We start from the raw sequence: 26,885 nt of genomic DNA on the forward strand, positions 1-26,885 counted from the left end.
GCCAATGTAAAGTCGCTTCCAACGTGGGGAGCTTAACGCTAGGACCAGAATTACCTGGAGTGTAAGTAGGAAACACTTGTACACACACAGAGCTCTCTTCAACAAGTGGCAGTTGAGACTAGGCCAATAGTTAAATTTACAACTGCAATTGGCAGAATTTCTGTCAACCCAGGATATTAAGGGAAGTGGGAAGTGAGTGGAGTTAGGTCAGGAATCAGTTAGGATCACACTGAATGGTGGAGCAGGCTCAGGGGCTAAATAGTCTACCCCAGTTTCTGTTTTCCTGTGAGCAGTCCAGTGATTTATGGAATGTATCTGATTTCTAGGGATACCCAGGAAGAGATGGTATACCGGGATCGCCAGGCAGGCCAGGAAACCCAGGCTCATCTGGATTGCCTGTGAGTAGTTAACGTCCCCACAAATACGAACATCGCGCCAGGAGTGAGGTCTTTCAAGGGAAATCAAAAGCTCGGGGTGTTTGCACTCACAATAACCTTGGTTTTACTAACTCCAACTGATTTATTAAGTACACTGCTGTCCTGATCCTGTCCAGCCTCGATGTGACTCCAGTCCCACACCAATGGGCCTGACACTTATTTGCTCTGCAGTGTGACCCAACAAATCCATCTTTTTGTATCAAACTACGGCAAAGAATGCCCGATGGAGCTGCAGAGATTCAAGAATGACGATAGATTTACGCAACCATAGAATTCCTACAATACAGAAGCAGGCCATTCGGCCCGTTGAATCTGCACCGACTCTCCGAAAGAGCACCCCACCCAGGCCCACTCCCCCGACCCATAACCCCACCTAACCTTTGGACACTAAGGGGCAGTTTAGCATGGCCAATCCACCTAACCTGCACTTCTTTGGACTGTGGGAGGAAACCGGAGCACCCGGAGGAAACCCACGCAGACACGGGGGGGAATGTGCAGATTCCACGCAGTCACCCAAGGTCCAAATCAAACCCAAGTCCCTGCCGCTGTGAGGCAGCAGTGCTAACCACTGTGCCGCTGTATCGCCGCTATCTACGCAATCCAGTCCTAACCAGTAAATATTCTTCACCCAGCCTCACTAAAGCTGGCGTACGGTAGCACGGTGTTTATGTTACTGGAGAGTTCCTCTCAGTAACGGTAATACCCTGAGAGAGAGAGACCCCACAAAGAAAGCCCCTGGTTTCGACCTCCACAAAGCTCATGGGAATCCCTAAATCAGAACCATACAAACCATGGCACTAATGGAAAACTAAAAACTCTCCTGTGTGCGACTGTGGTCACCTTGAGCAGACCATGGAACACATAACGACTCAATCCCTGACTGGTATATCAAAGAGGTATTATAGTGATACCAAGGCTCCTGCAAGAATATTCTGGCTTGACCACCTTGACATACTCAGCCATATGAATAAAGAAGTGATAGTGACCATGAAACTCTTAGATTGTCTTTCAAAACCCATCTGGTTCACGAATGTCCTTCGGTGAAGACAATCTACCGTCCTTACCCGGTCTGGCCTACATGTGACTCCAGTGGTTGACTCTTAACTGCCCTCCGAAATGGCTTTGCAAACCACTCAGTTGGTTAGGAAGGGGCAACAATTTTCCAGCCAGACCCACATCCTGTAAATGAATATTTTTCCAAAACCCCACCATTTTCCTCATTGCTGTGTGCAAGAGCCCATTGGACTACTTTGAAAAACAGCAGGGGAGTTCTCCCCAGTGTCCCGATCAATATCCGTCCCTTAACCAACATGGCTAAAACAGTTCATCAGGCCATGCATCTCAGTACTGTTTGTGGAAACTTGCTGTGCACAAATTGGCTGCCGCAACACTGACTACTCTTCAAGAAAGTACTTAATTGGTTATTCTATCATTTATGACACCCTAAGGTGGTGAAAGGGAGGAAATAAATCTACGTTCTTCCTTATGTTGTTTCTCAAGGGTAATGTGCATTTCCCAAGAACAAAGAATAAACACATTGGTCGGTGTTTTTGTTATAGAAAAGGTGATGAAGACTGCGGCCGTGCCTCTTTGCGGATGGAACAAATCAACAGCTAGTAAACTGTTTTGTGCTGTCATGACAGCACATGATAAATGAATAAATCTAGGCAGCACGGTGACACAGTGGTTAGCACAGCTGCCTCATGGCGCAGAGGTCCCGGGTTCCATCCCGGCTCTGGGTCACTGTCCGTGTGGAGTTTGCACATTCTCCCCGTGTTTGCGTGGGTTTCGCCCCCACAACACAAAGATGTGCAGGGTAGGTGGATTGGCCACGCTAAATTGCCCCTTAATTGGAAAAAATGAATTGGGTAGTCTAAATTTATTTTTTTTAAGGGAAAAAGAAAATTAATGAATAAATACAAATTTTCATTTGTATTTCACTCAGGTAAACATATTTGTATCAATATTTTTCTAAGATCACTTTGTAATTAAATTTTTTTGTTTAGGGGAGTCAAGGGACCCCAGGATTGCAAGGACAGCGGGTGAGTATAAATATAACCGAGGGGATTGCAATCACATCTTCCTTCGGTTTAACATCTGTCAGTGGAATTTTGTCACCTGGAGTCTGTTATGGCCATCCCTGTTGTTTAAGTATTCAATGGGTAACTGGCCACCCAGTGGCTCTGTTCGTGAGTGAAAAAGCAATCACTCTCCCATCCCATCTTCCACCAAAAGGGATTTCATCCCCTTATCACCGAATCTGTCGAGTTCTGTGTCCGTACTGGAGACTACATGGAGGTCCTGTGTGCACAGTGGGTAGCATCACAGCCTCTGAGTCAGAACTCCAGGCTCGTGGTCCAATCTAGGGCTTGATGGTCAAGGGAGGTATGCTCATTATGTGACTAAACAGGTTGATTATTAATCTGCAAATCTTTTAAACGCTCAGCAATGGCAGGTGGTAAGATTGGGAGAGGTTCCAGGTCACCTGTGTGATGGAAAGAAAGTTGGAGCCTTGACCATCACTTTCCATAGCTCCAGATTACAACATGCATGTAAAAATGCATGTTGCCCCAGCAACCTGGACTCCCTGAGTGATCTGTAACACACCACCACAGGAGGCTGCATCACAACTCCCATGGGCACTATTTGTGGGAGCTGTCCCCTGTGTCCTATTATGGGCCAGGGTTTAGAGAACCCCAAAGTGTATCATGGTGTTCACCTGACCCACAATTTTTAATAGATTGTGGTATGGGGAGCACAAGGCCCACTCTACAGGTGTGGGACAGCAGAAATGGAAAAGTATTGTTTAAAGCAAAACAATGTTTATTCTATGAACTCAAGTTAACCTTTTTAAAACATACAGTGAACATCTTAGCAACAATTCAAATACAACCCCCAAAGAATACAACACTAAGTAATCCTTAAGCTGTCCTTTTAACATCCATAAGACTTTAAAAAAAACTTTTAACAGAAGCACATCAGGTTAAAGTCACTACTGAGAGCAGTTATTAGTTTTCAGTCACCAAAGGATCGCTTTACAGTCTTTAGATTACAGAGCGAGAGACTAATGCACCTTCTGGCTGTGACTGCAGCTACCCAGCTCTGAAAACGAAACTAAAACACACCCTGCAGCAAACAGCCTAAAACGAAAGTAAAAAAGCTGACAGACAGCCCAGCTCCACCCACACTCTGACATCACTGATAAACACCCATTTCTTAAAGGTACATTTCTTCAACACCCATTTCTTAAAGGTACTCTCACATGGCCGTCCTGACCGTCATTTGTCCCTCCGTTGACCTCACTGATAGCAGATTACCCTGTCAGTATTACATTGTTGTTTGTGGAACGTGCGATACAGAAATTGACTGCAGTATTTCCGACGTGACAATAACGACACGCTTCACAAAAATACTTCATGGCTGTAAAGCTTTGAAATGTCTTGAGGTTGTGACAGGCATGCCATTTATTCCTGGTACCCAAGTTGGCGAGGTCTGTGCCCATCAAGGAGGATACTGACCACTGTTGATGGTAAAATATCAGTTTCTTGTTTCAGGGGGAGCATGGGATACCAGGCTCAGTTGGCCCAGTCGGTCCACGGGGAGAAAAGGTCTGTACACATTTCCTCTTCAACAACACATAAGGGGTGTGGAACTTCATTTAATCATTGGTGTGTATCAAAGCTTCGAGTGTAACATTACATCATCCAGAGGCGTTTTTTTTCCTCTCCAATTCAGTGCAAAATTTTTCCTTCTTTCGTTTATGTGTGTCCATTTCTTCCTCTTTTAGGGTGAACCTGGCATTGTGGTCGGAGGTGGCGGAAGCTACCCTGGCAGAAAGGGCGAGCCGGGAAATCACGTATGTACACACTCTCACTGTTTACACAGAATTACATACAATCCTTGGCAGAGAGAGAGGCCATTCAGCACAACAGGTCTTTGTAGTGGCCGATTTAATGGACTCACCGCGCCGACTGGGTGTCGGGATGAGGCTGTTGAATCTCGCGAGATTTGCGATGTTTGAAAACCCACGCGGGATTTGACGGAGTCTGGCGAGACGTCGCAATCTGAATCTCGCCCTCGCTGGGCTTGATCCAACTCCGCATATTTAAGTGAGCCATGAGGCTCATTCGATAGAGCAGTTCAAAATCATCAGGGGTCTGGACAGAGTAGATCGGGAGAAACTGCTCCCATTGGCGGGACGATCGAGAATCAGAGGGCACAGATTTAAGCGAGTTGGCAAGAGAGACAAAGGCGTCAGGGGGAAAACCTTTTTTACACGGCGTGCGTTTAGGATCTGGACTGCATGCACTGCCTGAGGAGTGTGGTGAAGGTGGCGTCAATTGAGGCATTCAATCTGAAAAGGAACGGTGGAAAGGCAGGGGAGTGGCACGAGCTGAATTCCTCCTTCAGAGGGTCAGCACTGAGAAGATGGGCCAACAGGCCTCCTTCTGTGCTGTTACCATTCAATAATTCAATGAAAAGTGACCTTGGAGCTGTCAGATTGTGACTCAAAAGTCAACTGGCTCCCGAATGTCCGTCTCTCGGCTGAGTGGTTCCAGGCCAGGAACAGTGACTTGGGAAAATTGCCTGGTTTGACAGAGAGCTGAAGGAGGACGTGCCAGGTATGCTTCGAATGAAAATAATACAACCATCCATGTTCTGTACTTTCATCGGACCCCAGCCACTATTGAAATAACTCGTGATATTTGTTCCATTACTTCTTGACGGCTGGAGGACTCCAATACCAAAATGGCTGATATTGCCTGACACAGGAACCAATTGGTTGCTTCTGTTAAGGAACCAGAAACATAATCTCTCTTTGATTCCTTGGGAACTCTTCAGATGTTACCATCAGTGAAATTTTATTAAGGCTGTTGACCAATCAGAGAATTATCTTCCCTCACTGTAACCTGTCCTAACCCTAGAATACTCCCTATCTCTGTAACTCACCAAAGCTCCTCAGGCAGCACCTACCAAACCCACGGCCTCTACCGCCTAGAAGGACAAGGGCAGCAGGTACCTGGGAACACCACCAAATGGAAGTTCCCCTCCAAGTAGCTCACTTCCTGACTTGGAAATCTGTCATCGTTCCTTCACTGTCGCTGATCAAAATTCTGGAATTCCCACCCTAAAAGCGTTGTGGGTACACCTGCACTAGTGGATGCAGCGGTTCAAGAAGGCTGCTCACCACTACCTCCTCAAGGGGAATTAGGGATGGCCAATGAATGCTTCATGACTTGAATGAATAAAAAAAACCTCCTCCATTTCCACAGTCCTCAAAGATCCTTGTCCTCCTCCAATACCAACTCCTTGAGCATCCCAGATTTTAATTTCTCCACCGTTGTTGGCCTTGCCTTTCGCTGTCTGGGTTCTGAGCTCTGGAATTCCAGCAGTACATGTCTCTGCCTTTCTACCTCTCTCTCCCCCTTTATACGCTCTTTTACCTGCCTCTTTCACCAAACTTTTGGTCACCTAATGTCTCATGATGTGGGTGTGTCAAATGTGATTTGCCATTGCTCCTTGGGATGTTTTTTAACCATATTATACGGGCTATGTGAATGCGGTAAATTGTTGTTTGATGCAATCGCAGAACTATATTTTTAAATGGTCAGTACTTCAACACATCTCTCGATACTCATTGCAGGGTATTCCTGGCCCACCTGGACTTCCTGGAGAGAGGGGTGATATTGGATCTCCAGGCCACATCGGACCACGAGGTCCAATTGGCCCTCCAGGACTTGCTGGGAGGTCTGTCAAGGTACGTTGTCATCTCATCCAAAATAAAATGCCCTTGCATGAACAATTAAATCAAGAGCAAGGGAGAAACACCCACTTGATCCCCCTTGATAGCTCCCCTGTTTTGTGCTTGATGCTTGTGGCTGAGTTAAAGCTAGCTCTCTTGGAAGTGAGACTCTTTGGCTTCAGCTGTAGACCCATGGGCAGTGCTCTAAGTCAGGAAGGTTGTGGGTTCAAGTCCTACCCCTGAGGTTAGAGCAATGCTTGACTGCCGGAGGTGTCATCATTTGATGGGATGTCAAAACTGAGATTCCGACTGCTCTCTCAGGTGGGTGCAAATGATCCGATGGTTTTATTTCTAAGAGGGTTAGAGGAGTTCTTCCATGGCCGCCAACACTGCTTGACTTTAGAAGATTGGTGGGGGGGGATCTTGTTGCGAAAAGATTCAATATGATAAATGCAGCAAACAATTTCCCCTGATGGAAGAATGAAGAATAAGGAGTCATAATCTTAGACGAAAGAGAAAATGCTGGAAAATCTCAGCAGGTCTGGCAGCATCTGTAGGGAGAGAAAAGAGCTCACGTTTCGAGTCCGATGACTCTTTGTCCATGACTCTTTGTACATAATCTTAGAATTTGACCATTTAGGAAAGCGTGTTTACATCCCAAGGGTGTAAAGTCACCATAATCCCAGATGACTATAGGCTGCTTTCCCCAATTGAGGGTGGGGGGAGAGCTGACTCGTAGGTGATTTAACCTGAGGGTCACCACCCCCGCCGGCTGCCGAATTCTACGGCACCAGAGATTTGGCAGGGGCGGGAATCGCGCCGGTCGGCGCCCCCCCCCCCCCCCCGGCGATTCTCCGGCCAGCGATGGGCCGAAGTCCCGCTGCTGTAATGCCTGTACCGCCGGCGTGAATCAAACCACCTCCCTTACCGGCGGTACCAGGCGGCGTGAGCGGGCTCCGGGGTCCTGGGGGGGGCGGGGCGATCTGGCCCCGGGGGGGTGCCCCCACGGTGGCCTGGCCCGTGATCGGGGCCCACCAATCCGCGGGTGGGCCTGTGCCGTGGGGGCACTCTTTTCCCTCTGCCTCGGCCACAGTCTTCACCATGGCCGACGCGGAAGAGACCCCCCCCCCCGCGCATGCGCGGGGATGCGTCAGCAGCCGCTGACGCTCCCGCGCGTGCGCGGACTTCAGCCGGCTGGCGGATGCCCTTCGGCCCGGCTGGCGTAGCGCCAAAGGCCTTCCACACCAGCCGGCGGGACGGCAACCACTCCGGCGCGGGCCTAGCCCCTCAAGGTGAGGGCTTGGCCCCTAAAGGTGCGGAGAAATCCGCATTTTTGGGGCGGCCCGACGCCGGAGTGGTTCACGCCACTCCATCCTGCCGGGACCCCCCGCCCCGCCGGGTAGGGGAGAATCCTGCCCCAGCTGTCTAGCCAAATGAGCTAAACCGGCCGCTGAACGGTAGTAGAAATGGCAAATCTTCTTTGAAGACTGCAGTCGATATATTTCTGTTTGGGCAATGTAGAAAAAGGCAGGTAGATGTAGTTGAGAAACAGATCAGACATCATCTAAATCTTCGGCTGAGCAGGCTTATGGGGCCGACATGGCCTCCTCCCCCTTCTAGATTTGGTGAACCCCCTATACGAGAATTACTCTTCCACTTTTGCTGGAAACTGCAATGTGTCAATGGCAGTATAACTGCAGGCCAGGTCAAGGGTCAACCAATGCGAACCTGCCTCAACATCTCTTCCACTGGTATTATCTCCTGTCAATTAGCGAAATCCTCCCTGCTCCGAAACTCACTTTGAAAGTAACAGAGTAATCAAATTAAAACTTGCGAGTTCAGTGTTGCCTTTAATTATGTACTTGTATATTGATAAGAGTCAGCATTGGCTGTGTTGCCATCAGAGGGGTTTGAAGAGTGTTGAGTGTTTAATTCTGTCTGACGGCATTGCAAATGAATAGTTTACTCTTCTCCGCAGGCAGTTGTTGTTGGAATGATCTCCTAATTGTTTCTCATTCTGTTGCAGGGGGAAAAGGGAGAACCAGGTGAGAGAGTAAGTGAATGTTCCATTCAATCATCATCTCAAACTGATTTATTTTAGGGGCGTATTTCCTTCTTTAACTTTGTTACTGTTTTTGCCACTCTCCCTTTCTCTTTTGAAGGATGCACCTTTTGCTGGGGTCTGCTTCTTCCACTCGTCCTATACCTGAGAGCTTAAACGTTGTAATGCTTCCTGGCTGGGTCCCAGGGCTGCATTCTCACCACGGTGGCACAGTGGTTAGCACAGCTGCCTCACAGCGCGAGTGACCTGGGTTCGATTCCGGCCTCAGGTGACTGTTTCTGTGTGGTTTGCGCATTCTTCTTGTGTCTGCGTGGGTTTCCTCCGGGTGCTCCGGTTTCCTCCCACAGCCCAAAGATGTGCAGATTAGGTGGATTGGCCATGGTAAATTGCCCCTTAGGGTGGGGCTGCAGGAATAGGGGGGGACATTGGGCCTAGGTAGGGTGGTTTTTCAAGGGGTTAGCAGACTTAATGGGCCAAATGGCCTCCTTCTGCACTGTAGGGATTCTATGCCTGGTCAAATCCAGCCCCCCGTAGTTGAGACCAGGGCCTACCAATGGTAGGTGGGCTCCTGAGCTGCAGTATTGGCCAGTGTAATAACCTGCACAGGACTCATCCACCTGGGGATGATTGTTCCCTGTGTTCAATTGGACTGAGTTAACCTAGCACTAGCATAATAGGCAGGCAGCTGTAGAGCCAGCTAAGAAGGGAATGAGGACCCGGTGAAAGGGAACCAGGCCCTGTGTATGTATGATGCTGTTGCTGAAATAAAGGACTTTTAAGAAGCTCGTTGGACTCCCCTGGCTTTATCACAGCCAGTTTGCACTCAAACGTGGATACTTACCAGGAGGGACCTTAGATAGCGCTATTCCACATCCATCATTTCTCCCCATTTTCCAAAGGATGCGGAGACCCTTTGTACGCTGAAGGCCCCATAGCGTGAATGTTACCATCTGAAATACCTGACGGGTGCTGTTTTCCTTTCTGGATGACTCCCGGTGATTCCTGTTGCCCTGTTCAGTTCCTTTGCTGTATCTATCTTTGTGGGGTTGGGCCCCCATTCTGTTCATTGTCCAGTTTGACTAAGTCCTCGCCCTCCCTGGTACGCAGGTCGGCTGGATTCCAGGCATTCATGTTTCCTGCTGAGGTAGCCTCGGATGCTTATGTATAACTCCAAATAACTGGCATTCACCTGGAATTGAAAGCTCGCCTTGGTAGCCATGACAACTCCCATTGATTGATACAAAAACCCAGCTGGTTCGTTCATGTCCTTCAGAGAGGGAAATCTGCCGTCCTTACCCAGCCTGGCCTACATGTGAGTCCAGACCCACAGTAATGTGATTGACTCTTAACTGTCCTCTGAAATGCTTGAACAAGCCGCTCAGTACAAGGATAATTATAATAATAATCTTTATTGTCACAAGTCGGCTTACATTAACACTGCAATGAAGTTACCGTGAAAAGCCCCCAGTCGCCACTTTCGGGCGCTCGTTCGGGTACACAGAGGGGGAATTCAGAATGTCCAATTCACCTAACAAGCGCGCCTTTCGGTACTTTGGGGAGGAAACCGGAGCACCCGGAGGAAACCCACGCAGACACGGGGAGAACGTGCAGACTCCGCACAGGCAGTCACCCAGGCCGGGAATCTAACCTGGGACCCTGGCCTTACGAAGTAACAGTGCTAACCTCTGTGCTACCGTGCTGCCTAATTTGGAATGGACACCAAATGCTGGCCTTGCCAACGTCACCCACATTCCACGAAAGAACAAAATAAATTCCTATATTTGAATCTAAAGTACACAATGGATTGAGTGCAGTTGAACTGAAAAAACAGCATAATCTCTCGCCATTTGACGGCATGTTAGGTTTCAGGTGGTAAAACATAACCAGTAATGGTTTACTTGTGTTTTCTGTTAATCATTAATATCAGAAAATACATTCCTGCATCTTGCTTAAGAAAGTGACAGCATCCCTGAAACCCTCAAACTCGACTATCTAGAAGAACAAGGGCAGCAGGCAGATAGGAACACCACCACCTACAAGCCACATAGCACCCTGACTTGGGAATATATCGGCAGTTCCTTCACTGTCGCTGGGTCAAAATCGTAGAACTCCCTCCCTAACAGCACTGTGGGTGTACCTACAGCACGTGGACTGCAGTGGTTTGAGAAGGCAGCTCACCACCGCCTTCTCAAGGGCATTTGAGGATGAGCCAGTGAAGCTCTCACATGAACTGAAACAAAATAAATACAACTTCCAACCCTGTTCCTATTAAGATCTTCTAGCTATACAAAGATTTGTTCAATGTCCTTGTTAAACAGATGGAGGTGATTGCAATGCTAGTAGGCCAGGCCGCAAGAGAATGCATTTGAATATAGCAATCTCTTTCCTACCCTCTCCCCATCACACCATCCATGCCCCAACAATCTCCTCCCCGGGACAGTGTGGGTGAGGTTTGAGGTGATTTTACCGATGGGGGATCCCCGACAGTTCCAGCTTAACCACTGGGCAAAAGAGATGTGAGATGGAAAGAGCAGCGCGTACCGGCTGAGGTCATTCACGGAAGGCCCCGACTTCTCAACCTTGCCCCTCGCCTGAGGTATGGGTGACCCTCAGGTTAAACCACCACCGGTCAGCTTCCCGTACCAGCCTCCCCGAACAGGCGCCGGAATGTGGTGACTCGGGGCTTTTCACAGTAACTTCATTTGAAGCCTACTTGTGACAATAAGCAATTTTCATTTCATATTCTCTCTCCCCCCCTAGTCGCGACATTCTGGTGCCTGTTCGGGGAGGCTGGTACAGGAATTGAACCCGCACTGCTGGCCTGTCTTAGTCTGCTTTAAAAGCCAGCTATTTAGCCCACTGTGCTAAACCGGCCCCTAATGTTGGACCGAATGGACAAGCAGGTCTAAATGGCTGATTGACCATTTAACTTTTCCCACAGGGTTCGGGAACCTCGGTGGATGGAAATGGCCAGAAAGGAGACCCTGGGCGACAGGTTAGTATTTAAGAATTAGGAGCAGTACCCAAAAGAACGAACTTGCATTACTGATCTATTATATCAGTTAGAACTAACAATGCGTTTTCTTTCAAGGGAAATCCTGGTGAACCTGGTAGCCCAGGACCGAGAGGGCCCGCTGGCCCATCAGGACAGAAAGGTGACAAGGTAAATATGGATTATTTTCAGTCGATGATTTAAAGATCAGTAGCGTTAAGAAGGTAAGCCACAAACAGTGGCCGAAATCTTCTTTCCTCGTTCGCAGCTGGCATTTTCCAATGCCACTGAAAGTGAATGGAATTTTGGCTGGGAAACTAAATTCTCCATTCTCGCCCATAACGGCCCACGCCACGGAAGGGACTGGAGAATCCCGCCCAGTATTTTCAGGTAGCCTGAGGCAGCAGGAGGTGTGGGCACAGGGTCAGGATTGTGAGGGGCAGGTTTAGGGCAGACACCGGTGTCATATTCTGGTTGATGAAGAGCAGATCTTGTGCCGCAGCGGCTAGTGTCCGAGCCAGAGATTCCGTGTTCGAATCCTGGCCCAGGACCTGATGGGAAGGTGAGTTCATAATGTGGGCCAAGGAGACTGATTGTCATAAAAACAGAAAATGCTGGAAAAACTCAGCCAGACGCGAAACGCCTTGTTTCTCTCTCCAACGATGCTGCCAGACCTGGGTTTTTCCAGGATTTTCTGTTTTTTCATATTTCCAGCATCTGCAGTATTTTACTGTTATTTTAGGTTGATTGTCAACCTGCAACTCCTTCCAATGCACCTCTGGCACGTGGTAAGACTGGGAGAGACTCCTGTTCAACCATGCTTGATGTGGAGTGCCACTCTTTGTTAATTCCAGTAATTGTATGCTGAGGAAAGATCGATTCTGAAACCAGCTGATACCTTAGGACAGGTTTATTTCCAAGCCTGCCGAATAAAGATGCAAACTCTTGCAATTTCCCCCAACACTCAGTGTGAGCAGCTTTTTATAATCTTGCAATGGGGCGGCACGGTAGCACAGTGGTTAGCACTGTTGCTTCGCAGCGCCAGGGTCCCAGGTTCGATTCCCGGCTTGGGTCACTGTCTGTGTGGAGTCTGCACGTTCTCCCCGTGTCTGCGTGGGTTTCCTCCGGGCGCTCCGGTTTCCCCCCCACTAGTCCTGAACGACGTGCTGTTAGGTGAATTGGACATTCTGAATTCTCCCTCAGTGTATCCGAACAGGCGCCGGAATGTGGCGACGAGGGGATTTTCACAGTAACTTCATTGCAGTGTTAATGTGAACCTACTTGTGACAAGATTGTTGATTGTTGTATTCATGTATTTGTCAAGACGCCCCTTAAAAGTCATATTGTATCTACTTCCACTACCTCCCCCGGCAGCGAGTTCCAGGCCCGAACAGGCGCCGGAATGTGGCGACTAGGGGCTTTTCACAGTAACTTCATTTGAAGCCTACTTGTGACAATAAGCGATTTTCATTTTCATTTCATTTCAGGCTCCCACCACCCTCTGTGTAAAAAACTTGCCTTGTACATCTCCTTTAAACCTTGCCCCTCCCTCGCACCTTAAACCTATGCCCCCTAGTAATTGACTCTTCCAACCTGGGAAAAAGTTTCTGACTATCCATTCTGTCCATGCCCCTCATAATCTTGTAGACGTCTGTCAGGTCGCCCCTCAGCCTCCGTCGTTCAAGTGAGAACAAACCATGTTTCTCCAACCTCTCCTCGTAGCTAAAAAACAACCTAAGTTTTTCCAACCTCTCTTGGACATTCCATATGCTGGGTCGAGATGTATGATCGTATCAGCCACCAGGCTAAGAGATCTCAAGCCCTTCAAGAGATGTCTCACTTACTCAGCTCCCTTTAAGTTGCTGCAGTTCCACCTCTCCAGCTGGTCCTTTTTTGCTCGTTAACACTTCCAAGAGCCTTTGTTATCCAACTCTTTCTTAAATTAAGGGGCAATTTAGTGTGTCCAATCCACCTACCTTGCACATCTTTGGGTTGGTGGGGGCGAAATCCACGCAGACACAGGGAGAATGTGCAAACTCCACACGGACAGAGACCCGGGGCTGGGATCGAACCCGGGTCCTCGGCGCCGTGAGACAGCAGTGCTAACCACTGCGCCACCGTGCCACCCTTTTGCTATCCAACTTGACTTATTTTCCCAAACTGTGCTGGAGAAAAGCACTGGATTTCTTTCACGCAAGCCAGGACACTGGATTCAGTCAAGAAAGAGCTGGAAGCCGGAACGGGAAGCAGAGGGCTGCGGTAGGCTGAGATTGGGAACCAAAGGAAGTGTTTCCATAAAACAAAATGTGAGAGCAAGATGATCAACATGAGGGAATCTCTGTGACTGGAAATAAAAGCCCTGATTTACGCCCATTAAACAATTGTTAGCTTGGCTTCTTGGCACCAATACTCTGGAAGCTCACAGAATGGGTGAGGGATGGTGCTGGGGTGTACTCCAGCCCATTACTTTGAGTAGCAGCAAGGCTGGTGTGTAATTGTTACAGGGCCTGAGCTAACCGCATGGCGATTCTAGAAACACAAGGCTGCTTTAATAAAAATGACATTCCTTGAAAAGGTTTCTGAGATTCTTTTTCTGTGTTGCCAGGGCAACGATAGCGAAGGTTTCCCGGGATTACCAGGCCGTCAAGGAGAACCAGGTGACCGGGTTAGTGAAGTTACGAATCTCAACAAACCAAATGGGCTATCGTCTTTGTTAAATTAGTGGAGAAAGCCTTTTCATTCACCGTGTTAAAGTATTTCTGCTCTGTTCTTACACGCTCTGATTCACACCGAGGCGTGGGTTCTCCGATCTCCGACGGCGAAATTGCGTTCGGCGACAGGGGGGGGGAGAATCCCGGATGATGACAAAATGGGGACCGGCGCCACTTTTGCGGTGCTCCACCCCCTAAAAAGCGGCGTGCTCTAGGGGTACGCCGCGCGCCGTATCCACGGCCTCAGGTCGTTACCTGAGGCCCGCCCCCGCGATGCTCCGTCCCCGACCGGCCGAGTTCCCGACGGCGTGGGTCTCTCACGGTCTCACCCATCGGGAGCTCAGCGTGGCGGCTGCGGACTCAGTCCAGCGCCGCCCCAGTAGGGAGAGGGTCGATCCACCGGCGGGGAGGGGGGGTTCCTGGTGACACTGTGGGGAGGGCGGTCCGGGGGCACGAAGTGGGGGGACTATTTTTGTGGGCCGGGTCGTGGGCTGCGTCCCCCATGAAGCACGCTGCGGCCGCTGCAGGGAGCAGGGAATCGGTGGCCGTTTTGCGCCAGTTTTCCTGCCGTAAAACACCACCATTTTCACGCTGGCGCGGGGATTTAGTCTCCCAAACAGAGAATCCGGCCCCTTAACAACGACATGCATTAGAGAAAGAATATGGGGTGGAATTTTTGCCGCTGCATAGCCGTCATTTCTCGGCACATTGGAAAGCGCTCCGAGAAAATAAATGGATCTGGGGGATTGGAAAAGGTTAGCAACACTGGGAATCAAATAAAGGGCACTCTGCTCGCTGATCTTACAAAATTAACCCTTCCACAGACACACAGACCATCCCCACGCACACCGAAAGCCCCCCCCCCCCACTCCAATGGGTATGGGGAACCCTCTATGACAGGGGGCAGTGCCAGGGGACGACGTGGGTGCAGAATCCGGCGGGAGTTAAAAACGAGAATCTCGTGGCCGAGATCTCGTTTTCATATTTCCACCAACCCTCCACTGGGGATGGAATGAGCTTTCTGCCCTCATAATGTCATTAAAGGGCTCCCTCGCTGCATTGTCCCCCACATTGGAATCTCACATTGGTCAGCGAGGTTTACATATATGTGTGTAAATATGGGAACCAGGTGGAGGGATCCTGGGAGCCCGGGTACGTATAGACCCCAAGGGGAGAGGGACGTGCTGGTGTGCGTGGGTGGTGGAGGGAATTCAGGAGCACATTCCAAACCCATGACCACTGCCGCCTAAAAGGACGAGGACAGCAGGTGCATGGCAGCACCTGCAAGCTCCCCTCCAAGCCCCACAACATCCTGATTTGGAACTACAAAATCCTGGAACTAACTCCCGAACAGCATTGTGTGTTCGTACCGCATGTAGCACAGCGGGTCAAGAAGGCAGCACACTACCATCTTCTCCAGGCTAATCAGAGGTGGGCATCAATGCTGCTCTTGCCAGTGACACCCACATTCTAGCAAAGAGTAATTTGACACAAGGCTGTGATTTCTGGGGGTCAATAAAATCTGTCAAGAGATGAATACATGTTGGTTAGTTCATAGTATGGAGCACAGGTGAGTAAATGGAGTTGAGATGCAGAATATCCACGATTGAATTGGATGGTGGAGCAGGCCCACGAAGGCTGAATGGTCTCCTCCTGTTGCTAATGCCCCTAGTGTCTTGACTGGGTGCGTGCTTGTGGGACTGGGTTCAGAAGAAAACTCAGGGCAATCCATACTTTTCCAAGATAAAGTGTCTCAAACTTGCCAACTTTTTTCTAAGCTCCTAACCGGAAAATAAGTCAGGTATAGAGAGTCAGGGCGATAGAGTAGGATCATTATTTGATTTCAGAGAGTGAAATATGAGGGGTTCCTCCTCACAATCCATTTATCTGCTGCACGATGTTGATGAACAATCCTCACGAATGGCAGCAGCATTCAGAGGCAGATATTGGATGATCTTGTGCACCATAAACACCTGTTAAGAAAACTAAGGTGGTTTTAAGGACTTATATTTGTATTGGTGAACATTAGAAATAAGGCATAGTTTTAAGTGGGTTTAATTTAATGCTTCTCTGCCTGGAATGGTAAAACCAATAGTTAGGTTCATGCTGGACAAAGCTGTTTGTATGTGTGAGGTTTGGTAAAGTTCCAACTATATTTCTGTTGCGCTTGGAGACGGCTAGGGCATGAAGAATAAGTACATAGGCCAGTCGAAGGATGTGGACGTTGCTTAGCAACTGGGGCCTTGTAAGGTAGAAATTATTTTCAGATTTAGTTGAGCTAATTTGATTGCAGTTGAAGATAGGATCTCAGGGAGTGAACATCAACTCTGCCAGAAGAAAGACTGGATAGGACGGCAGCTGCAAAGGGGCAGGCTGCCTAAAGTAAATGTTACAGTCCACATAACCAGGGAATTGGGACTAAAATAATGTATAACTCACCTGAAGTTAAGAGAACAGAGACTAAGGTATTGTTCATGAGAATTCAAGGAGGAGTAAACAAAGTACTCTGAGTTAAAGAGATAATTGCAGTAACTAGATTTAAAGTGGGGTGGCAGACTTCAGAAGTAGGTGAAACCTTTGATGTCATTTTAAAATAGTCTAGGGATTGAGAGTTAAAGCAATTGTGAACAGCTTGTACAGCCTTCAAAACAAAGAACTTGAAAGGGGATGGTGTAAAATCCTGGACTGGCTTCACTGGTAAAAGTGGAGCTGAAGGTCTGTGCTCAAGGGTCATTTAGAAAACCTGGTCTGGATTTTGGAATGCAAACCGCAAAGGGAACAATATTATGAGAAAAAAATTTTAAACGTGTTTTTGGGAGTGGTGCTTGGAAACCCTCATGTGATCATCATCTGAGGGGTTTCTGTGGAGAATTCCACAGAGACTACCTTGGGTTCAGAGTGGAGAATGTTTTTGACCACAGTCATCCTGTGTTCTTAAAAGGGACTTTGTGTTAATGAGGCCGTTGTAGTTTAAGATGTACTTTGTTATCCATGTTAATCCAAAAACCTGTGTGTAATTATTAAGCTTGGGGGGTGGGGGGGGGAGAATAAAGGTGTGTTGTGTAATAATTAAACTTTCCATATTTGATAAATGTTTTTTTCCTTGTTGTTAAAACTAATAAGTGGTCTTGTGACTCTGTTGCTTCACATTCCATTCTGGGATCCTCCTATCCAGTAATAACATCACCTGGGATCATAACACACTGTAGGGGTGGGGTAGGGTGTTGAAGGTATACCACATTCTTCCAGTAGTGATCCAATCTCCCATAACTCTCTGTCTCCCCCTCGCATCCCCACCTCTGCCCATAATAATATAATTTTCAACATTTGCAGCAAGAGATTTGAATAAAAGTCAAAATCAAGTTTGAGCCCCATAAACAGGAACGATAATGGAACAATTTAATCCACCCTGAATTACCAAACGGAAGTGTGTATGTATTTGTCTGTTTCTGTTTGTATATGTCTCTGTATCTATGTGTCTGTATGTGTCTGTGCGTGTATGTGTTTCTCATGTGTCCCTCGATTGTGTGTGAATGTTGATCTGTGTGTCTGTGTGTGTCTGTGTGTGCCTGCATGTCATGGAGTCAGAGTGTTTTACAGCACAGGAAGCAGCCCTTCAGTCCATCGTGTCTGTGCCGGCTATCAAACACCTATCTATTCTAATCCCATCTTCCAGCACATGGTCCATAGCCTTGAATGCTGTGGCATGTTTCCTGAATCCCTGTACTGTGGGTGAATGCTGGTCTGTGTGTGTGTCTCTGTGTGCATCTGTGTGTGTGTTTCCTGTGTGTACTGTATGTGAATTAATGCTGATCTGTGTGTGTGTGTGCGCGTGTGAGTTTCCTGTATGTCTGTACTCTATGTCAATGTTAGTTTGTGTGTGTCTCTGTGTGAGTGTGTGTGTTTCCTGTATGTCTGTACTGTGTGTGAATGTTGGTCTGTGTGAGTGTGTGTGTTTCCTGTGTGTCTGTACTGTGTATGAATGTTGGTCTGTGTGTCTCTGTGTGCGGTTTGTGTTTCTTGTATGCCTGTATTGTGTGTGAATGTTTGTCTGTGTGTCTCTGTGTGAGTGTGTGTGTTTCCTGTATGTCTGTACTGCATGTGAATGTTGGTCTGTGTGTCTCTGTGTGCGGTTTGTGTTTCTTGTATGCCTGTACTGTGTGTGAATGTTGGTCTGTGTGTCTCTGTGTGCGGTTTGTGTTTCTTGTATGTCAGTACTGTGTGTGAATGTTGGTCTGTGTGTCTCTGTGTGCGGTTTGTGTTTCTTGTCTGTCTCTACTGTATGTGAATGCTGATCTGTGTGTGTGTGTATCTGTGTGCGTGTGTATTTCTTGTATGCCTGTATTGTGTGTGAATGTTGGTTTGTGTGTCTCTGCATGCGGTGTGTGTTTCTTGTATGCCTATATTGTGTGTGAATGTTGGTCTGTGTGTCTCTGTGTGCGGTGTGTGTTTCTTGTATGCCTATATTGTGTGTGAATGTTGGTCTGTGTGTCTCTGTGTATGTGTGTGTGTTTCTTGTATGTCTGTACTGTGTGAATGTTGGGTCCGTGTGTGGCAACATCAATGCAAACCAGTTCCATGGTCAAGTAATTTGCTGATCTACTTTTCAGTTTTGTACATGATCATAGGAGAATTGGTTAAGGGGGGATACCTTGGCCTGGAAATTTGGTTTTACGGAAACTTTAAATGCCTATTAATGTCTTTAGTGTGGGGCAGGGGTAGTCCTGGTGCCTAAGAGACCATTAGTTCTAACGTCTTTGTCCTGCTGTGCGGTGTAATTATATTCCATGGACTCGAGAATAATACATCTCCTGTGAAATTGCTCGTAGCGTGAGATGGAGGCTGCACTGTTTTATACCATTCGACAAATAAAATATTATTCTGCTACTGAGGCATATAACCTCGTGTTTGCCTTTATGATCACATGATTGAAAAGATAATACTTCCTTGAGGTCAGCTGGAGGCTAACTGCTGAGCAAAACGCTGAGTTAATTTGATGTCAGAATGAAGATAGGAAATGTGTTGTTCTTCTTCAATTAATTATAATATAACATGATGTGAAAATGTGCACATGCAGAATCTCAAGTGTGACTCACATCTCAAAGTTCTCATGATTACTTGTTAATCTCTCGGATTTCCTCAGGGCCCCAGAGGATCTCATGGTGAACCGGGAGACAAGGCAAGTGCTAAGTTCCATATACATTCAGCTGAATTCTCCGTCGTTCCTGTCATGATATGCACTCATGCACATAATGAGATATAGACAGGCAGTGACAGACACCCAGTACAGCCAATCAACACACAGGACAGAACACAACCAATCACCAGGCAGAACACTAGAAGGTGGCCTCCCACTATAAAACACAAGAGGCATCAACACTCCGCCTCTTTCCATTGGTGACAGCTGTAGTGACAGTCAGGGTGTATATATTAGTTAGCACCTTCTACATGTGGCTCAGAGCTAGTCTGGTCTAGTTAGTTATGGTAAGTACGCTTAGATTAGTAGAGTGTCAAACCCACAGCGAACTGGGTGCACTGCTTAACAAGTTCAATAAAGTGTATTGAACTAAAATCACAGTTTGGAGTCTACCTTCAAGTACAACTTCATCCAGTTGCAGTCCATGTTACCCCAGGGTGAATAACACGACAGGTGGGATCCTCCGCTTCACCGGCAGCGCACTCACCCACGGATTTCCTGATGGCGCATGGGGGTGCCCATTGACTGGCTGCCGGGACGGAGAATCCCGCTGTCGGGTGGGGGGGGGGGGGGGGGGGGGGGGGGGGGGTTGGCGGGATACAGAATCCCGCCCACTGTCCTATTAAATATGTTCCAGCCTCTATTAAATTTGATTTGCTCTTCCTTAATCATACGCCGTGGAATATGATGTTCTTCTGGGCTAGTCGGGATGGGAAAGAATGTTGTCAGTGGAGAGTCTTGGGCTGAATTAATGAGGATGGGTGAGTATTTCAGAATTTTGCTTGATAGCTAGTGTTAAGTAAGCAGGGGGACACACTGGACCAAGAATGCAAGATCCCTCCGCCAATGGGCTCAGACTTTACAGTGGAAATAAGAGGATGAGGCTATTGCCGTTCACCACTATTTACATGGAAATTGGACAGTCATTTCCATCCACCACATTGGAATTTGCTGTCTGAGGCACCCTGCTTCACCAGAAGCCACGGCATATCCGTTTCTCACCAAGTGACTCAGCATTGCAACACCGGACCAGCGTGAAGTGGCCAAATAGGTAGCGGTTAAACTCACCTAAAATGTTAGGGTTTACCCACTGTGGTGCAAGTGTCCTTTTAGCAGCGTAATGTGTCTTAGCTTCAACGGAACAACCTCTCTAAGACTAGAAATTATTTTTTTCCGATGCAAAGTCTCATTCCTTCAGCTTTTAATTGTAGTTGGGTTTTTTAATCGTAGATTTTTAAAAATAGGAAAACGAGATTTTTTTTTTCCTGTTTATCCTTTGTCTCTTTTATCGCTCTCAATTCAGCCTTTCTTTCAAGCTTGCTGGCGTAGTATCCTTAGGGTGGGGTCCTTTTGGTTCTAAATTTGGAACATGAATGGGTGATACGTCAAGGTTATCTTGGGCTGCTGGTGGAAAGAATTAGGAGGACGAGAGAGAGTGACTGGAACAGCTCAAACTAAAATGTCCAGGCGGGTATTTTAATGCGTCATCTTATTTTTGTTTTTGATGGATAGGGGGACAGAGGCCAGCCAGGTGAGACCGGTTCACCAGGGTCCCAGGTAAGTGATTTCTCCCAGTCTTTACCCTTTTTTTTAGTGGGATCCTGCTGTGCCATTTCTGTAAAGATTCACTGCGGCAAGTTGCCAGGTCTCTTTCGGGAGCACCTCTCAGATCCATGACCTCTCCCATGTCAAGTGAAACCTTACGAGGAGCCCTGACTAATTATGTACATGCACAAATTATTCCAGACTCCCGCTAAAGTTCCCGCCTGCACTAGCTCTGAGCCTGCATCCTTCCCTCCTATCTCCCTTCATTCATAGAAACATAGAAAATAGGAAGGAGGCCACTCGGCCCTTTGAGCCGGCTCCGCCATTCATTATGATCATGGCTGATCATCCAACTGAATAGCCTGATCCCGCCTTCCCACCCAACCCCCGCCATATCCTTTGATCCCCTTTGCCCTAAGTGCTATATCTAACTGCTTCTTGAGAACATAGTGTTTTGGCCTCAACTACTTCCTATGGTAACAACTTCCTCAGCCGACCACTCTCTGAGTGAAGAAATTTCTCCTCGTCTCTGTCCGAAATGGTCTATCCCGCATCCTCAGACTGTGACCCTTGGTTCTGGGCACCCCCACCATCGGGAACATCCTTCCTGCATCCACCCTGTCTAGTCCTGTGAAAACGTCACAGGTTTCTCTGAGATCCCTCCTCATTCTTCTGAACTCCAGCGAGTACAATCCTAACCGATTCAATCTCTGAGTTCATTTTTCCCATGACACCTGCCTCTTGCTCCTTGGACCCTATTCTCAAGAAACTCCTAACCACTCAACTTCCCCACCTGATCCCCATGTTAGCCAACATTGTTACTGGTTCTCTCCCTTCAGGTGTTGTCCCTCTCTCCTCCAAATCCCTCTCCTCAAAAAGACAATCCTTGATCTCACCCGTCCATGCAAACTACCTTCCCACCTCCCCCACCCTTTCATCTCCAAAGTCTTGGATGCCTTGTTGCCCCCTAAAATCTGCGCCCACCTTTCCTGGAATTCCATGTTTGAATCCTCCTAATCGGGTTTCGCCTCTGGCCCACAGAATTAGAACTGGTCTTCTCAAAATCACAAATGACACCCTGTAACTCTGACAAAATAAACTAAATCTAAGTTGTGGTTATTATTATTGCACCATGTGCTATTTTCCCTGCCCCTGGAGAATGGTTGGAGGCTCCTGTTGTCTAAAAAACCCAATGGTGCCTGTCATTGTGAACTAGACAGACCGCGACTGTGCCACATTGAAGGCGGTAACAGAATAGAAGTGGAATGACTGTCCTTTCTAATAAAGGGCCTCCCAAATTGTTAATTAAATGGGACAAAGTAGAAAAGTCACGTGACCCTAATGGGTGCTGTTTACTTTTTGCAGGGAGACAGGGGAGTACCCGGACCTTCAGGCCCGAAGGTATGTGAGCACCGTCAGGTTTTGTTTTATAAATTTAGAGTACCCAATTCATTTTTTCCCCAATTAAGGTGCAATTTAGCGTGGCCAATCCACCTACCCTGCACATCTTTGGGTTGTGGGGGCGAAACCCACGCAAACACGGGGAGAATGTGCAAACTCCACACGGACAGTGACCCAGGGCCGGGATCGAACCTGGGATCTCGGCGCCGTGAGGCAGCAGTGCTAACCCACTGCGCCACCCTGCTGCCCGAGCACCATCAGGTTGAAGACAATGTTGGCATTTAGAAAAGTTTGCTTCCTGCCTTGCAACAGTGACTATATTTGACAATTACCATTGGCTGCAACTAAACTTGGCTATGAAAAGCTCCATATACATGAAAATTGGTCTGTCTTTTATTATCCTCTATCTCTCTCTCTCTTTGATCTTTCTCTCTCTCCGTGGCCGGGATTTTCCAGTGCCATCGAAAGTCACTGGACATTTGGCTGCCTCTCCATATCTTCCGTCCCTGCTCGCGACGGGTCCCTCCAAGAGTAGGGCCGGAAACGCCAGCCTTTCTCTTTTCCTTTGCCTTCATGCCTCCATTTCTTTCTTTCTTTCTCTTCCCTCCTTCCCTTCCCTTCATTCCACTTCTTTTTCTTTCTCGCTCTTTTATTTCTCTCTTTCTCGCTCTTACTTTCTGATTGCTCTTCCTCCTTCTCTTCTCTCTGTTTAGCGACAGGGAAAGTGCCCCAGCCTCCAAGTTTCATTACCGCGAGTGGAAGAAAGAGAGACACATTTGAGACGCGTGGATTCGAAAGCTGGTGTCATTATCTCATTTTCAGCTGTTTGGTGTCAGTAACTCCAGGAATTTGGAGGCAGGCAGTGAGCTCAGGCACGAATCAATAGAGCAAACCGCTTTATTCATGTAGTTGCCCTGTGGTGTGACCAAACTAGGTGTGCGAGAAATGAAGCAGCACTTTCCAATGTAGCAGGTCTCAGGGGCGGAATTCTCCGACCCCCTGCCGGGTCGGAGAATCGCTGGCCGGCCACGCGAATCGCGCCACGCCACCCCGATGCCGAGATGAGATTCGCCGCAGAGCGGAGAATCGGCGCCATTGGGGCCGGCGTGGTCGGCGCAGCGCCGGTCGGGGTCTGCGACGACTTTCCGGCACGGGCCGGCGCGCCGATTCTCCGGCCCGGATGGGCCGAGCGGCCGTCATCAAAAAGCCGAGTCCCGCCAGGCGCCGTTCTAACATCCTCTGAGCGTGGGGAGGGGTGGTCCGATCGGCTGCCCGGCCTCTCTGCCCCCCCGGCCTTATTTCCTCCTGGCCGGCTCCTGTAGCCCTGCGCCATTTGGCGTCGGGGCCGGCGCGGAGAAGAAGGCCGCTGCACATGCGCGGACCCCGCGGCGCAGGCTTCAGACCAGGATCGGCGTGGGCCGCTCCAGCGCTGTGCTAGCCCTCTGTGGGCCGCAGAATGGGGTCCCGGAACGGGCGCTGACGCCAGAGTAAAACACTCGCGTCGGCACTTAGCCGCCCGATGGGAGAATCCCGCCCCACAGCCCTCACTGTTTCAAGGATGCTCAGCTCCCATTACTACATAATAATCCCCTGCAGCGTTCACTGATACCTTCTGCTTCTTACATTTATGTTCGAGGAAACATTGCAATCCATCCGGAGCCCTGCTGATGGTTCGATATTTCTGTTATTAGGGGGATCGAGGACAACTCGGACCACCTGGCGTGCTGGGATCAGCTGTAAGTATTGTCCCAATCTCCTCCATCTCTTTTACAGGTTAAAGGCCAAAGGGCGTAATGCAGATTAGAGGGCAAGGTCAAATTGAGTAGGATTAGGGGATGAATACTGTGGCTGCAAGAGCAGGTCAGAGGCTGTGAATCCTGCAGAGAGTAACTCACCTCGTGACCCGCCATAGCCTGGCCACCATCTACAAGGCACAAGTCAGGGATGTGATGGAATACTCCCCACTTTCTTGGATGAGTGCAGCCTCAACAACACTCAAGGAGCTCGGCACCCTCCAGGACAAAGCAGCCCGTTTAACCGGCACCCCATCCACCAGATTAAGGATTCAGTCGCTCCACCACGGGCACCGGTGTGAAGCGTCCACGAGATGCACTGCAGAAACTTCAGAAGTTAGCTGCTTGTACTCTTCTCACTAGCAGGTCAGTTTTTATACTGACGAACAGGAAAAGGAACAGGCTTAGAGGCCTTACTGTGTTGCAGTCTCCAATTTTAATGCATCGATATTGCTGCCTTATCTTCTGCTGCTGGGTCTTGCTGTGTTGTTTACAGACTGACTGGTTTCTCCCTGGTTTTTCAAATAAGTAAAATTGATTATCTGAAGACAGTTTCAGTCAGGTGACCATATGATCAATACATCTATTTTCCACCGCAAATGATTGGAAATTTGAAGCCATTCCTGTACAATGGGAAAATGAATGGTGTCCGTTCACACCTACCTATGATTAAGCTAATTTCTGCAGCTCTCTGATTGAGCTTTGAGACAATGAGCTGAATTTTACATTCCCCGGCTGGTATGCTTCCTATGGAGGACACGGAAAATGGCATGGGCACCCATCCCGCCAGTTTCCTGTGCGCTCCTGAGGTCACCCCAGAAATCGGCAGCCCTGCCTGTTAAAATATCAAGCCTATTGACCCTAATAATACGCTAGCCACGCCATAATACGTTCGGCGTGGACAGCAGAGGGTGAGCATGAAGCCAGTTTTTAACCTCAACTGGTTAAAGGGCAGATGGAAAAGAGGAAATTCTTCAGGGGCTCCCTTTGCCGTTCATTGGGTAGCCCCCCCCCCTTTCGACTGAACTTCTTCTTCCATCTCACTCCCTCTCTTAAAGCCAGTCCCTACTCTCCACACTGCCTTTGTCCCTAACACTCCAAACCCCCCCAGCCCAAGTGATCATGCTCCAAGGGATGATCCGAGGCCTTGGGCTGCCCTCTCAGCGGCAGTCCCAGCAGCTCCACTGGCAACCTGCTGGCACTGCTGGGACCGATGGAGCTACTGGCCAAACGGATTGGCCGGCAGTGCCAGAGGACAGGACCTATACCCCAAACCCCAAAGAGGGGCAGAAGACCTACCAGGCCTTCGTTCATGGGCCCTGCAGCCCCAGGGCTGCTCGGAGGTGGAGTTTGACTTGGTCAACTTCACATCACGTGAAATCCGGGAGTGCTTCCCGGTCACATCACCCCCCCCCCCCCCAACTCATCCCACACCCCACTTATTATCCAGCCCAATGGGTCTGGGAGTCCAATCATTTTGAATTAGTCCACAAACAATGGGAGAGCTGGGGCGTCATTCTCCGACCCCCCGCCGGGTCGGAGAATGGCCGTTGGCCGACGTGAATCCCGCCCCCGCACCCGCTGAAGTCTCCGGTACCGGAGATTGGGCGGGGGCGGGAATCGGGCCGCGCCGGTTGGCGGGACCCCCCCCCCTGCTGGATTCTCCGGCCCGGATGGGCCGAAGTCCCGCCCAGAAATTGCCTGTCCCGCCGGCGTAAATCAAACCTGGTATTTACCGGCGGGACCAGGCGGCGTGGGCGGGCTCCGGGGTCCTGGGGGGGGGGGCGCGGGGCGATCTGACCCCGGGTGGTGCCCCCATGGTGGCCTGGCCCGCGATCGGGGCCCACCGATCCGCGGGCGGGCCTGTGCCGTGGGGGCACTCTTTCCCTTCCGCCTCTGCCACGGCCTCCACCATGGCGGAGGCGGAAGAGACTCTCCCCACTGCGCATGCGCGGGGAAACTGACAGCGGCCGCTGACGCTCCCGCGCATGCGCCGGGAAACTGACAGCGGCCTCTGACGCTCCCGCGCATGCGCCGCATTTCCGCGCCAGCTGGCGGGGCAACAAACGCCATTTCCGCCAGCTGGCAGGGCGGAAATCCCTCCGGCGTCGGCCTAGCCCCTCAATGTTGGGGCTAGGCCGCCAAAGATGCGGAGCATTCCGCACCTTTGGGCCGGTGCGATGCCCGTCTGATTGGCGCCGTTTTTGGCGCCAGTCGGCGGACATCGCGCCGTTGGGGGAGAATTTTGCCCCTGAATTGCACAAATGGACGTCATCTTGAGAAACACCCCTCGCTTGGTCATTCAATCAGGAACTATCCGGAGACCGGAGACACTTTGTGGAAATTTCAAATGTCACCTGGCCCACCTTGACAGCCTGTTAACACTCATTTTGAAAAGGAAAGGCAGTTCCTGGGTCCCTGGCGCTGCGAGGCAGTAGTGCTAACCACTGTGCGCCCAGTTATCCCTCGCATATATTGCCTCAATGCAAACTTCCCTCCATCTCCCACACCAGACCATCTGTCTTTTGTTGTTAAAGTTGCCACGTTTTCACAGCTCCACTTTATATCCCGCTCTTCAGTTCTGATGAAGCGCCAACAGGACTCGAAACATTAACTGCTTTCTCTCTCCTTGTAGACGCTGCCAGACCTGCTGAATTCTCCCAGCATCCTGTGTTCTTGTATCAGATTCCAGCATCCACAGTACTTTGCTTATTTTAGAAATATTTGCTCTTGGAGCATTAATTCCTGGATTTCTTTTTCCTTGAACAGGGATTGCCAGGTCCCAGTGGTCCCAGAGGTGAAAAGGTGAGAATGTAGTTGATAAGGGGAAGTCGGGAGACCATCCAGCCTGTCAATCTTTCACTGCCAATCAGCTCCAACCCACACACAAAACACAACTCCTGCCATCCCCTCCTTCCTCTGCCCCACCGACCCTCCAGCGCCTGTTGAAGAAAAGTGTCTCCCAGCTTTCTGTTTTGTGAATAATTCAGCCTGCGTTGTCTAA

General features: G+C 49.1%; 1 protein-coding gene across 3 annotated transcripts in view; it reads left to right on the forward strand.

The window, feature by feature from the left end:
• Window positions 1-26,885, forward strand: part of col7a1 (collagen, type VII, alpha 1) — a 404,499-nt gene that overhangs the window by 202,745 nt on the left and 174,869 nt on the right. For all 3 annotated transcript variants that reach the window (XM_072473023.1, XM_072473021.1, XM_072473022.1), the window contains exons 36-49: window positions 327-398; window positions 2,444-2,479; window positions 3,992-4,045; window positions 4,225-4,293; window positions 6,082-6,195; window positions 8,207-8,233; window positions 11,184-11,237; window positions 11,334-11,405; window positions 13,840-13,899; window positions 19,089-19,124; window positions 20,655-20,699; window positions 22,053-22,088; window positions 23,780-23,824; window positions 26,651-26,686. In XM_072473023.1, coding sequence (XP_072329124.1) covers window positions 327-398; window positions 2,444-2,479; window positions 3,992-4,045; window positions 4,225-4,293; window positions 6,082-6,195; window positions 8,207-8,233; window positions 11,184-11,237; window positions 11,334-11,405; window positions 13,840-13,899; window positions 19,089-19,124; window positions 20,655-20,699; window positions 22,053-22,088; window positions 23,780-23,824; window positions 26,651-26,686 — 756 coding nt within the window. The remainder of the gene's footprint in view (window positions 1-326; window positions 399-2,443; window positions 2,480-3,991; window positions 4,046-4,224; window positions 4,294-6,081; window positions 6,196-8,206; window positions 8,234-11,183; window positions 11,238-11,333; window positions 11,406-13,839; window positions 13,900-19,088; window positions 19,125-20,654; window positions 20,700-22,052; window positions 22,089-23,779; window positions 23,825-26,650; window positions 26,687-26,885) is intronic.

The sequence above is a fragment of the Scyliorhinus torazame genome, chromosome 13 (assembly GCF_047496885.1).
Source record: "Scyliorhinus torazame isolate Kashiwa2021f chromosome 13, sScyTor2.1, whole genome shotgun sequence".
Lineage (NCBI taxonomy): Eukaryota > Metazoa > Chordata > Chondrichthyes > Carcharhiniformes > Scyliorhinidae > Scyliorhinus > Scyliorhinus torazame.